The following is a 13,994-nucleotide window of genomic DNA, read 5'->3' on the forward strand; positions in this document are numbered from 1 at the left end:
CCTACTGCAGAGACAGGGGTGCAGCCTGCTGTTCACCGGTTCCACTACTAATAAGATAGATCAGCTGGCTAATGTCTATGCTGCAGAGATACTCTCAACCACCTGGGCCTCCCCTTGATTGCCCACCAGACCCCCATAAACTTAACCCAGCCCTGGTGCTAGGCCACTCAATACACTAAATTGTATTTTACATCCACGGCTGAGCAAACGAAGCGCATCTACGTCAGATCACACATGACGCTTGCATGGCGCTGAGACTTGAGAACAGCAGGCCAGCAGGCCTCCCTGCCTGTTCATTGCAGGTCTCTTGGGCAATGGCCCTCTTCTCACATCCACTTCTGTGATTATTTGTCTGGCACCGTCCCACGCCCATCCCTTTAAAGCTGCACAAAAGGCAGAGGACACCTTTTCAGAAGAGGGTGGGCTGCGGACACAATGCCGAATGTGCAGCGTTTTTAGGTCACTGATTGTGTGGAAGAGGCGCAGGACCTTTGTGCGCGCCAGAGGACTTGTGCAGCCCAGGCCGCAGGATCCCCACATTTCATCTGCTCCAGTAAAGCCTAGTCCTGCGCCCAAAGTGCCTTCCATGAGTCGGCCCTTCCGTGTGAGTAGCCACCTCTCTTCACTCTCGTGGGTCTCCCTTTCACCCTCTTGTTTTATTTTAGTTATGCGATTCATGGCATTTTTATACGTCCCTGATGTTAAGTCCCGAGCGATGTATTTACACGTGTTTGTGTGGGTATACAATAAGTGCACGGTGACTCTGGGGCTGGTGTGCATGGGTCCAGCAAGCATAACTAAACATTAGCACCCGGCACGCGCAGCGCAACGGGAATAATGCGTGGTGATTGGCTCATTTGCGAGCCATACCACACGGTATTCCCTTTTACGCCGTGCGTGCCGGCTACTCTGTTCCCGGCGAGGGGCGTGGCAGCCCCTCAGCCAATGAGGAGGCTCAAAACGGGGCAATCCGGGCTCCGAGCCTCCCCATGGCTGGAGGCTTCCTTCGTCCCCCGCCGGGGACTCAGGTAAGAATTTTATTTTTTTCCTCCCTCCTCCCACCCCACCCGACTTACCTTCTATCCTGCGATCTCTGGCGGGGGACAATGGAAACCTCCAGCCGTGTGGAGACGCGGCTGGAGGCTTCCATCATCCCCCGCCGGAGATGGCGGTACTTCTTTTTTTTTTTTTTCCCTGTCCCCCTCCCAACCCCACTTACCTTCTTTTTTCTTCTGATCTTGGGAGCGAGCGCGCTGGGAACACTTGTGTTCCCAGCGTGTCCGCTCCCGATGGCCGCCATGGAAAGGGAAAATGGACTACATTTTCCCTTTCCCGGCGGCCATTTTTTTTTTTTTCTGTTTCGAAACAAGCAAGTCTAACGGGCCGGGGTGCTAATGGCAATAAGACCCTCGGCGGCAGGCCAATACTGCCCACGGTAATGCCCCCGGGGCTTCGTTAAGGCCCTTGCTGCGCTCGGGCCTGTAACTACAGCCCTGGAGGCATTACCTGGGGCGGTATTGGCCCGCCGCCTCGGTTCTTATTGCCACAGTACATTTTAGAGGGTAGAAAGCACACGACTGCAGGGGTATAGACAAGTAAGAACATGGTAATGTGCATATTTCCATGTGGTAGCTGAACCGAGATCAGGAGCTATTATTCTTTTTTTTACTGTATCGTATTGGTTTATAAAAACCTATACAAAAAAAACATAATCTAGATAAAAACATTAAATGTACAAATTGGCAAATATCGAACACATCAAGAAAAACGATGTTCAACAGTTCAGTTCAAATGCTGAGTGCCCAGTAGAGATGCGATATTATACATAAAACAAAGACAGTGGTTGCAGTGGGCGGGCGCGGTTAGGAGCGCTGCCCCTCTACTTTTTCTAATTAAGTTTTACTGTTCCTATACTTTTATTTGAAAAAGAAAACCGTTCCGGGATGGTTTCGTTTTAAAATAAAAGTGTAGGAAGAAGTTAATGAGCACTTCATTGCATTGCACTGAACGTTCCCTTAAACAGCAGGTGCATGTGTTTGGGGGTTTGTATTGTGCATGGCGATGGGATCTGCGGGCAGCAGGCGCAGGATAACAGGGAACATAATTTCACTACTTATTTCATACACCTCAACCACTGGAAGTAAATGGATAAAAGGTCAGACAAGATCATTGCAAACTAACACCCTTAAAATCAACATTAAAATTCATCAATCAAATTCAAATTGTTTAAAAAGAGCACTATTGTGATTAAAAGTGATATGGGCTGGCTGCTACAAATCCTCAACGTCATGGACGAACTTGTAGAAACCCTTCGCTCATAAAGCCTGCAGCTCAGAACATTCCATAACAATGGCCCTCATTACGGGGTTGTCGGGAAACCCCATAACAGCAGTACTGGGATATCACAAGTGTCGGTGGTAACAGAAAATCCCCCTTTCTAAGGAGTCACTTAGGACTCCATGGAAATGGGGACACGGAAGCACCGGCACGGCACCATTGTTAACGGTGCCGGTGCTTCAGTGACAGCCATGCCAGTAGGGGCCTGAAAACCCAGCAGGTCAGGCCTGCCGGTGGATACGTGGCGCCTACCGGCATCGTTGTAGTATGGCGGTCCAGAAGGGGTGCCGGTACATTGCTACCGTCACACGTATTTACGCACCGCCAAAACTCAAAATGAGGGCCAATGTGTTTCAGTGATTCCACTGCTTGATGACAGAATCTACAGTTGTAATCAACACTCAACTTCCTAATAAATAGTATTTTCCAAGTATACAGGATGCTAAACCTAAGTCTAAGGTAGATTTTTAGTTATTTATCTTATTTATTGGATGTTTGTAAGGCGGCTATACAACAAATGATGTTCCAAGGCGCCACAATACAAAAAAGGGGCAGACGGGACAAGGGAAAAAGATAACAATAACGGTCCTACTAGGGCTTGTGACATTCGGATCGCGCAAGTTCAATAACAAGATGTTCGAGGGAGGTGGGGGGAGTGCAAGTGAAAAAAAAGAGGGGCTGGAGGAAGGCAGGGGAAGAGGGCCACAGGGGCTAAGCAAGTGCTAAGGGGAAGCCAGGAGAGCAAGTACCAGGGATTGCATGTGGTGCAGGGGCTGAGGGTCCACATGCTAAGTGCGAGGAGGGGGCAGACTAGGAAGAGGGGGGCTAGTGCCCTGTAGAACACAGATAGGGACCAGGCAGCCTGTCACTGCGGCAGAGAGGGGTGTTAGCAGGGGAGGGGAGAGGGATGGAAGAAGAGAAAAGGAGGGTCTTGAGGAGCTTCCAGAACTTAAGGAGATCCGGCTTAAGCCTGAGAGGGGTAGGGAGAGCTCCTGTGGAGGAGAGAGATATACCCCCACTCTTTGCTTGGAGAAACGTCTGATCAGCAGAGAATTGGAGCTAGAAGACCGAAGAGCTCTAGCAGGGAGGTATTTAGGGAGAGAGAGTTGGATGTGGTGAGGTCCAAGGGCCCACAAAGCATTGTGGATGATGCAGAGGGATTTGAACTTGATCCTAGCAGCAACCGGGAGCCAGTGGAGAGATTTTAGGGAAGGAGAGATGAGGTCGCTGGGCTTGAGGCCAAGGGGGAGTCTTGCAGCCCTACTCAAGATTAGTTGAAAGGGCCTAAGGGAGGATAAAGGGAGATTGGGGAAGAGGCTGTTGCAGTGGGAGTGTTTAACAGCAGAGCGAGAGTTGAGGGTAGGAGGAGTATAGGGATGTGGTACGCCCGTCGGAGGTGGAGAAGGGGCAACAGGGGTGGCAGATGGAGGAGTGGCAGGAGAATCGACTATCTATCAGGGTAACTATTTATGCATAGGGAAACTACTCCCAAATGCTTAGTATCTAGGCTGATATCACAAAACAATTTTACACACTTCTAGAAGCGCAGGTTTTGATCCGAACATGTTCATAGAGTTTCTTTTTTTTTTACCCTATAACTTTTTATTGGCATTTTCACATTTTTCCAATACAACATTTCCCCCTTCCTCCCTCCCCCGAGAGTCCTGACCACCCTATTTGTAATCCATACGCATTTCTTTTGCCTCCCAGCCTCATCCACTTGCATCACTTGGTTTTTATTCCACCAGACCCAAGAGTTCCATCCTCCTTGGGCACCAGATCACCCTTGCCCCTTTTTGGAGATAGTCCAGAATCTGAGAACAGTCCTCCAAAAAGACTTGGTGATCCCGTTGCAACGTGTAAGTGCCCATTCCAGTCCTACAATATTCCAAACTTTTCCCACCCAGGAATATTCAGTGGTGGGCTCTTTTAGTTTCCATTTTTGTGCCATCCCAGCGCCCCCGCCATCATCAGAATCACGTATATTTTGCAATCTGCTTTGGAGAGTGATTTGTCCAACTGGCCCCCAATCCCCATTATGGGCAGCCATCTATTTCCACCATCCTTCAGCCCCACTGCCTCTCCCAGAGATCCCCATATTACCTTCCAGTAGTCTTGGATTAAGGTGCAGTCCCACCAAAGGTGATTCCAGGTCCCTACCATACCACATTGTCTCCAGCACAGATTGGATACTGGGGGGTAAAATGTATGTAGTTTCTGTGGGGTTAGGTGCCATTGTAACATGAATGTAATCCATATTTCCTGGATCAGTAACGATCTTGCTAGTTTGGGAATTCCGGTTGACCCACAGTTGCTTCCATTTCACCTCCTCTATCTCTTGGTCCGCTCCCTCTCGCCAAAGTGCCTTATATCTATGTTCTCCAGGTGTCCCTCCCTGCTTGATGAACTTATAAAGTGCCCCCACAAGATGTTTATCTCCCGATTCTGATACTAACTATTTCTCAAAAGGAGTTAAGGGGCGAGTCGCAGCCTCCCTCATGGGCGGCTGTGGGAGCCAGTGCCTTATTTGGAAGTATCTAGACCTCTGTCTCTTACACCCCAAAGTCTTACTTGCATTTTGGAAATTACTTTATATCCGGGCCAACAAACATATCCCTGGTCTTTTGGGAGTCTGCTTCCCCCCACACCCAGAAGCCCTTATCCCCACAGCAAGGGGTGAAACTTGGGTTTCCAAAAACTGGTGTAAATGGAGATGGAAATGTGGTGAGTTGTGCCCGCCTTATTGCCTTGTGCCAAGAGTCCCCTCCCACCGACAGAATCCTGCTGTGGTACATCTTTTTTGGTCTATCACCACTGGTTTCCAGAATACCTCCTCCAAGGCTAGCCCTTTTTACAGCCTCGTCCATAGCCCTCCATTGCTTATCCCGGTCATCTTTCATCCAGTCCCTCACAATCCTTTTCTGCGTTGCCATGAAGTACGCCTTAAAGTCCGGTTCCCCCACCCGACCTCCATTTTTGGGCATCGTCATAACCCTTCTAGCCATCCTTGGTCTTTTATTGTTCTAAACCAACCTCCCCGTGTATTTTTGGACTATTCAAAAGAAGGAGACAGGAATCTGAACGGGGAGTGTTGCGAAATAATACAACTGTGGTAGGATAACCATCTTAATGACGTTGATCCTGTGCATCCAGGTTATTGTTAGTGGGCCCCAATCGACCAGTTTGTTCTTCAGTTTTTCAAGCCAGGGGAGGTAGTTGGCCCCGTATAATTCATTCAGGGTTCTGGTTAATTTTATTCCTAAGTAGGTTAGGGATTTCGCCACCCATTTTGTACGGGGACGAAGCCTTGAGCCCTACCTCTAACTCTCTCGGGACAGTGAGATTCAAAATTTCTGTTTTCTGGGGGTTTATTTTCAGACCGGCAACCCTCCGGAACCGTAAGATCTCGCTCCCCATTGCCTTAAGTGGATCCTCCAGATTCGTCAACGTCAAAAGTATGTCTTCTGAGAAAGCCTCAATCTTGTGAACCTTTCCCCCAAATAGTATCCCTTCTCATAGGGCCTCATTACGACCCTGCCGGTCCGGAAAGAACGGTGGTGGTAAAACCACCACCACCATTCTTTCTGGACCGGCTGATTAAGAGTCCTGCAGAAGGGAGGTGTCACTCCTGCCAGATCTGACCTGGCGGGTTTAACACCACCCGCCTGCAGGCGGAAATGGAAACACTGGCTCCGTCATAGACAGAACCGGTGTTTCCATTGTCCCCATCCTCATGGAGTCATATGGGACTCCATGGGAATGGGGACTTATACAATTCCACCTCCGGAATTCCCGGGTCACCGGGGTCGTAATGCCCGGTAATTCCGGGAATCACAGAGGCGGAATGGTAATACGAGTCTGGCGGTAACCTGCCGGTTTTTCCGGCTCGGTTACCGCCGGACTCGTAATGAGGCCCATAGAGTTTCTTTTTGACTTCCTCAGGCTTAGCAACAAGAAGCTCATTATTTACACACTTAAAAGTTAACGCTTTCATGCACTTATGCTTAAAATTACTAAGGCAACCCAGATTGGGGTTGTCAAGCTGTGTGTGTAACACCAGATATAAGGTATTATCAGCCCCCATATGTATTTTCCTTTATAGCAGGATGGCTTTCCAGGTGACCAATGCATGCATGGATAACAACCCCATTTCATACCTGATCAAAGCAACAGGTATGCAATTTGGCAGATTCAATGCTTTTCACCAGCTTCTCCCGTCTAGTTTTTCAAAATTAAAGTTTTCCGAAAGCAAACATATTTTGAGCTCATATAGAACAGCTGGAAGTACTTTCAATCGGTAGAATTTTAGGAAGAAATGTCGGAACATCTGTGCAATAAATTGCATCTGAATCCCAAATAATTTTTTTATCTATGTTCTGATATGATTTTCTTGCTTTTTTGTAAAGGTTTAAATGAAACCAATTGCAATAAAAATAAAAAAAATAAAACATTCCTCCCGACTCAAGTAATTTAATGAGTATTACTGTACGATGGGATGCTTTCATCAAACCAAAACCTAATTATCGCACGCTCTGAGCAACCATCAACTTGGAAGCATCCAACATCCAAGTGAATTTAGGTGGCCTAACTCCGAGACCATTAAAACGCATTGCGTTCGTCTTCTGCGGGTTCACTTCCAGTTTGTTCAAAGTAGTGTACTCATGAAAACATGAAAAAAGCCGCTGAAGACCAACTTGGGTCCGATCAAGTAAAAGAACATTATCAGCATAACTGAGCCAGGAGATGTAGTCACTTCCGATTTTTGGTGGTACAAACACGATCGTGGCTCAACATTCCCCGCAAATGAGACAAATAGAGGTTGAACAGGCAGGTGGCCGAAACGCACCCCTGCCTGAGCCCCCTAGCAGGGGGAAATGACGTGTAGACCGAGCCCTTCATGTCCAATCTGACTCTAAGCGTGGTAGGAGTGTGTAGGTGGACAAGAATCGCTAAAAGAGTTTCTGGAAAATTCAATTTCTTTAGTTTTATCCATAATCTCGATTTTTTTATTTTTTTTTAGTAAAACTACAGTTCAATAAATCAATACTGAACTTTTGTGACATTGATAAATCCTCGTCATTTGCATGGTCATTCCCCAATCGTTCTCAAAGTCTAAGTCGAGGTGCACATTCATTACTTTTCCTTAGGCTATTTCATGACACTTATGCTTCGTTGTAGTATATTTCGACCAGCACTTACATAGGCCCACCATTCCTCCATAATCTCGATGTGTCCACCATGTCAAATGCTTGAGGCAAATCAACACAGGCCACACACAAAGGGTCCTCCCCTGTCAATGGAAAGTAGTATAAACTGACACAAAAGAATGTGGCTCAAACCATAAAAATGAAATTTAAAAAACTCACTCAAAATGTAGGACTGCCACAAAAGACCCTGATTCCTGGAAGACTTTCACCACCAGTGGCGGAGCCAGGTATTGAAGCCAGGGGGGGAGGGTGAAGTGCTTCTCAGGGGTGCGTTGAGCCGCTCTAGTCAGAGAGGGGTTGAGGTTACTACTGTTTGCTTAATTTTGCAGGTAATGTAACTAGGAACTGTTGATAGAGAGGTATACCTTTTATAGCATTATGCCCACTGCAGCGCTGCCAAGTTGTTGTTGCACCATGCGAAGTGTGACTGACACACCTTTAGCCAGTTAGTTTAGCAAAACCCTACTGCACCGCTGCTCTGACTGTACATGTTCACAGAGCGCTCCCCCGTCCCCTGGAAATTAATGCGCTGCCGCCCCTGCCCCCACAAGGAGTTACGTTTGCCCTACTAACCTCTGTCTGCAGCTGCAGCAGTGTACCCTGACCAGTCAACACCTAGATACCATAGGTGAGGTGTGAGCAGTATACCACCAGTGGTGTACGTAGGGGCAGGGGAGGCAAGCTGCACTCTGTGGCTCTTTGAAGAGCCAGACCGGGACATTTGTCAGTGGGGTGTTAGGGAGAATTCTCAAATATTTGCTAATTCCCTTCACCTTAGAGACCCCCAGCAACTTTGCTGGATTTTGAGGACTTTATTTTTTTACCTGGAGAGAGTGTGAGCCTTTTTCCCACTCTCATGTATTTTGATGTGTGTTTTACCCTTGGGTTTTCTGTGATTATGGAGTCTAACCAACTCCATAGGCATCATCTTTTCATTTGTGTCACACAGCATCCTCAGTGCAGTGACACAGGGAAGCCTTTCAGGCTGTCCCAAGGTTTAAATACCTTCTCTGGGATAAACTACTGTTTCCCAGAGAAAGTTAAGTGAAATTGACTTTACTAGTCTTTTTAAATTCCTAGACCCAGCACACCCTATCTTACAATAGAGTGCTGGAGGGGTTACTTAGTATCCCCTGTATCTAAAAACTCTTTTAGCAGTCAAATGCTATCCTTTCCTCTCAAAATGGCTGGTGACAGTGATTTTACAACGAACTACCATGATTTCTCCCGAACGCGAACACCGGTAATGAAAAATCACGGGAGTCATATTTTTCAAGATGGCGTCTGAGCCCCCTCTGTAAAAACAGGTCCGGTCTTCTTTTTTCGTAGTTTCTTTTTGGAAAGGTCCTTCTAGAGTTTGTCTCTGCGCGCCAAACCAGGTTTGGTCCCTTTGTTCCTACGCCTTTGGCGGGCTTCAGGATTGAAGACCGCCTCTGGTGCCCAAGTGTCTCAGGTGGGAAGGAAGTGAGGGAGGTGCCCGAAACTCCCTGTGCTTAGACTCCTAGGAGATCCAAATGCACTCTGGCATGATTGGCTAGCTGACTGTCCGGCAAGGACAGCCACCCTGCTGGGTGAGTGACAGCCAGGCTGGAATGAATGGGAGAGAACTGAATAAAAGGCGAGTCTCTTGGCTTGGAAGGCAGAGTCGACCACTAGAATGGAAGACAAGCTTGAAGAGGACGGCTGCTGCAACTCCTGGACCGTTGGTTTGCCTGGTGAAGCCCTGCTGCAGGTCCGAATCGCCAAGTTCACCTCGGCAGACAAGCCCCTGCAAGGACGACTTCTCGCTTTAGGTTGGTGGCACCAATCAACTCGACACCTGGATACCATTCTCAGAGCTGGTTGTATTTTCTTCAGAGTGCTGCAGGAAAACGAATAACCAGGGAGAGGGACAGCAGTTTGTGTGCTTGTCTACAGCTACCGGAATTGAAGATTTGCCATTTGCCAGCTTTTTGACCAGTCCCAGAGCAGTGCAGGAGTCCACCGACGTCCTCCCTCTTGTCCCCACGACTGAGGCTCAGGAACAGCGGGATCTGCAGGAACTGCAGGAATAGAAGTCTTCAGCTGCATCGTTTTCTTCATTGTAAGGTACTGTGAAAACCCGATCGAGAGAATTTACTGCTCACTGCGAAAGTGTATGAAACATTTGCAACTCGCAGGCCTAATCAGCTTGTGACCCAACATATGATTCTTCTTTTCGCAAACTACTTCTGAGAACTTCTACAGAGACTTTACTGTTTTACTTACCAGGACCGTTTTATCCTATCCCAGACTTTAGCCCATTGACTTTGGCCTAACCTATTGAATTTTATTGACTCTTCTGCTGAACTCAAAGTATCTGCACTGTCTAAGAGTAATTGTGATCTTTATTTGTGATGTTCTGATAACCTATGCCTTTTTGCTCCTACTTCAAAGTGTTCTGAATGCCATTTTGCTCCTCCTTCAAAGTAGACTAAATGCCTCAGAAACTTGTAGTTTAGTACTGAAGTATATATGTGTATAATATTTAGTTGCCTCCTTCTAGTGAATGTGTTATAACTGACTGTGAAATAAATTAATAAGTGTTTTACCAAGAAACATTGAGTGTAAGAGTTTATTTGAATACTTGTGATTGTAGACCTCTATGTAACATCATTACAGCTCACATCCCCTCTTGAGATAAGCCTGACTGCTCAGCCCTGCTACCAAAACTGTGTAGTACAGACTTATACCAAATGTTGGTTTGCTTACACCTGTAGTTCTAGTTGTGTGTAGTGGCCCCACAGGGTTCCCAGACCAGGTTATTTGCCACACATCTGGGCAATGATCTGCTGCATTTAGGCTATGTTGTGCTACGTTTCGCCTGGCTATGCCTAAGCCTCCCTTGCATGGGCATTATGAAAAGAGGAAATGTCTGCCACTGAATTTATGAGAGGGAGAGAGAGAGAGAGAGAGAGAGAGAGATATGAATATGAAGTTGGAATGTGCTCTTTCTCACAAAGTGGGAATAGGCAGTGGTCGAAGTGTATGAAAAGAAGTAGTGGAAATATGTTCCCTGCTGGCCTGTCCCCCTCTACCCACGAACTCCATTCCCGCACAGGCACAATACAAGCCCCCACACAAATGCTCATGCTGTTTAAGGGAACATTCAGTGCAGTGCACAGAAGTGCAGGTTTCAACTGCTTCACACACTGCAGAGGAGCACCGCTCCAACCCACCCCAGCCCACTTCGACCACTGGGAACAGGGTGCTTTTAAACATGCAAACACGTTTATGGTAAGCGTTCTCAAATTGTTCCAAGTCGGATGGATTAGCTCATTCCATCGTTTCTTTGCTTTGTATTCTAGGACTTGTAGTACGTTATTCATAATTGCCCCAGGATGCAAACAGAGAACGAGGAATTAGTGGGCTACTCGCACTGGATGTGGGGCAGCTTGGAGGCTTCGCACAGGTTATCTGGATATAAATGCTTTAGGAACAAAATGGTGCTACTTTTTTACTAAGATAAACATGCATACTTTGGCTTCAGAGAAAGTACACGCACGCTTCAAATACTCAATGACATGTTTACATGTGTACAGTTGTAAAGCTTGTGTCCTTTTAAGGAATTTATGAGCTGTACAGTATTTTGAGTGTGTAGTTGAACATGTGACACTGATACTTTAAATGGGGGGTAAATAGAGTGGGTTTGATTTGCTTGGGCCATGAAAATATTGGTGTGGTGGCAGGCACGTGAGCATTGGCAGATTCCGAATATAAAGCGGAGTTGAAAGCTGAACATGAAGGAAAGATTCGTGGTGTGCAGAGCATTGTAACACCGCGCGCGATGGGCCTTGAAAATAGAACACACTTTGTTCGTGGAAAGGGAAGGCAGGCCTCATTACGAGTATGACGGTGCAGGAAAAAAGTGGTGGTAACAGAATTACTGCCACTTTTACCTCTCCGCCATACTACGAGATTGGCCCTAGAGTGGGGGGATTGACCTTCAGCATCATGCTGGAGGTAAATCCTCTCACTTTCTGCTGAACAATCTTTAAAATCAGAGCATTACTGAGGCGGTAATTCTGCCGAAATCCCCTAATGCAGTCCTATGGACTCCACACTAATGGGTACTAACACCACCACCAGATGCAATCCGGTGGTAAATCCGTCAGACCAAGTGGCAGTAACAGTAATTCCATTCGGCAGTATTCCAGCAGATTGACTGCCAGAATGCCGCCCAACTCGTCATGGGGCCCAAAATGAGAAATGCAACATTGATACAAAATTATGCTAAGCGGAACGCTGCTCAAAGTCACAAAGGGGGCGAGATGGATGCTGGAAGGTTCTGGCACGTGAAATGGCCAGAGGTGACACCACGGACAAGGGCTTGGAAATATTAAAGAAAATGTACAGAATCATATAGAGAAGGAGGTGTTGAATGAGGGTTTGAACTAGAGGGAAAGGGGGCAGGGCAGACTTTCACACAGAGGGACCGTAATTAGACGGCCCATCCAATGATAAGTAAAAATCTGTGCACTGGAACATAGATGCTGTCATGTTGTTTTGGTAATTTTGAGGTTATACAATAAATACATGCATTTGAAATGTCTTGCAGAAGTAAAATGTGTCTTGCATATGTGTGTAATGATAAATGTTTATTTTAAGTGTATTCATGCCTTGCAAGTGGCCTAATGTCAGTTTCTTGCTGATGAAATTGATGAGATAAGATCTCTAACTGCGAGAAAAGGGTGTTTGTCTTTATTGCATCCAGTGGGGAAATTAATGTTTTGCAGAGGGGTACAGGGTAAAGCCTCGAGATGCACTAGCTAAAGTCCACAGGAATAAAACATGGCAAGAAGGAAGGATCAGGATTTCTTCCAACAATCCTAACCATGGACAAAAAAGCTATTCTCATATTATAGATGCTAATTGGTAGATAGGCTGTTGGGGTAGGTTTTGGGTGTTTTGGGGGTCCACTTGGACTATCAATGGCTTTCCATTTCCGGCAGCCTCATAAGTAATTGTGCTGCATAGTTAAGGGTGCAATGATGTTAGGTAAAACATTGTTTATTTGAAGATCTGTGTTGTAGTTGCCCCCAATAAATACACAGAGGCACTGTGTAATATCCTTCTCTTTATTTCGTTGTGTGATGTCCAATGCCCATCTTTTTCCTGGCCCATGCCTGCAGCTCCTGTTTGCCTCTGTCCTCTTCCCTAACTCTGTCCCAACTCTTTCCTTGCTCAGCTAACAATGTGGGTGCATTGGTGGCGCCAGGTGAGGAAGGGGGGAAAGCCAGCCTCACTGGCCCTTTCTTTGTATGCCGTGCATCCACCATAGCTCTGCTTCCAAGTATAGTTTAAAAATAAACATATACAATTAAATTAGTGCTGGAGTTCCCTCTGCGTGCTCAGTGGTTGCATGAGGGCTCTGCTCAATGCATCTGGCTGGTTGCTAGGCAAAAAAGGTAAGAACCTGGCCGTTCCCACAAGTATGTCATTATTTCCATCACCAGGTGACCTGTGCCAGGCTTCCAAAAAGCCTGCTGCCCTGCACACAAAAGAGGACTGAGCACTGCATGGAAGGATGCATTAATTTTCAATAAGTGTTTGCTCTGTGCATGTTTCGAATTTTAATGTGTGTGTGCGTGCATGCGTGCCAGGCTGCTGTGGTAAGACCTTCATGCATCCTGTAGTGGTCTGGGCTTTCAATACGTTAGTGCACATGCTGTCACTTTCGTACCAGGGCCCACTGTATCGCACATGCTCAAACTTCCTAGCCAATGCACACTAAACAGTGGGGTCATGTGCAACAGCCTTGCTGTGGGCTTCAACCTGCTGCCCTCACACGCACTCATTCACCAATCCTCACAACATCATTGTTTCACCCCTCCTTAAACTCATTTATCCATCTACACACATGCATATGCAATATAACATTCATCCATAGCAAATGTATGCATGTATCCATCCATGCATCATCACTATTAGTTGCCCTTAAACTTTCTTTCATTCACCCACCTTGAAAATACTTAATTTGGCACTCCAACACCATACCCTGACACGTTCATCTATCCTCTTAATCATGAAATTACGAGGGGGCGTGGCTAGGAAGCCATGTGAAAGGACGTGTCTGTACGGGGGCTCCCGCAGATCCGTACATTATCCGACCGAAAACCGTGCAAGGACCGATGTAATTTGGCTGAGACTGAGATGGCTGCGTACATGAATCTCGGGTGCACGTGTGGACACATTTTGATACGGGCCCGCACCGTGAAAGCGCAACAAGAAGCTAAGAGAAGACTTGGAGGAGAGAGTGCGATGAACGAGAAAATGGCCGCCGCCGCTCAACGAAGGAACAAAGGAGTGACTGATCTGGGCGCCTGACGATCGCACTGGAGCGTGGTGGTAGTGAAGGAGCATGAATCGGGTGCATCGTGGTCATTAAGGACACCCGGGCCCGCGAGGCCGACGGCGTGGACCTGGAAAGGG

The 13,994-nt window shown here is 47.0% G+C and overlaps 1 protein-coding gene across 1 annotated transcript in view; it reads left to right on the plus strand.

Annotated features, from left to right (window-relative positions):
* LOC138472361 (trypsin-3-like) overlaps nt 1–13,994 on the plus strand; it is a 192,989-nt gene that overhangs the window by 41,959 nt on the left and 137,036 nt on the right. The window contains exon 2 of the mRNA XM_069610497.1: nt 479–604. Coding sequence (XP_069466598.1) covers nt 479–604 — 126 coding nt within the window. The remainder of the gene's footprint in view (nt 1–478; nt 605–13,994) is intronic.

This window comes from Ambystoma mexicanum, chromosome 8 (genome assembly GCF_040938575.1).
Source record: "Ambystoma mexicanum isolate Mex_15411 chromosome 8, UKY_AmexF1_1, whole genome shotgun sequence".
In the NCBI taxonomy this organism is placed as follows: domain Eukaryota; kingdom Metazoa; phylum Chordata; class Amphibia; order Caudata; family Ambystomatidae; genus Ambystoma; species Ambystoma mexicanum.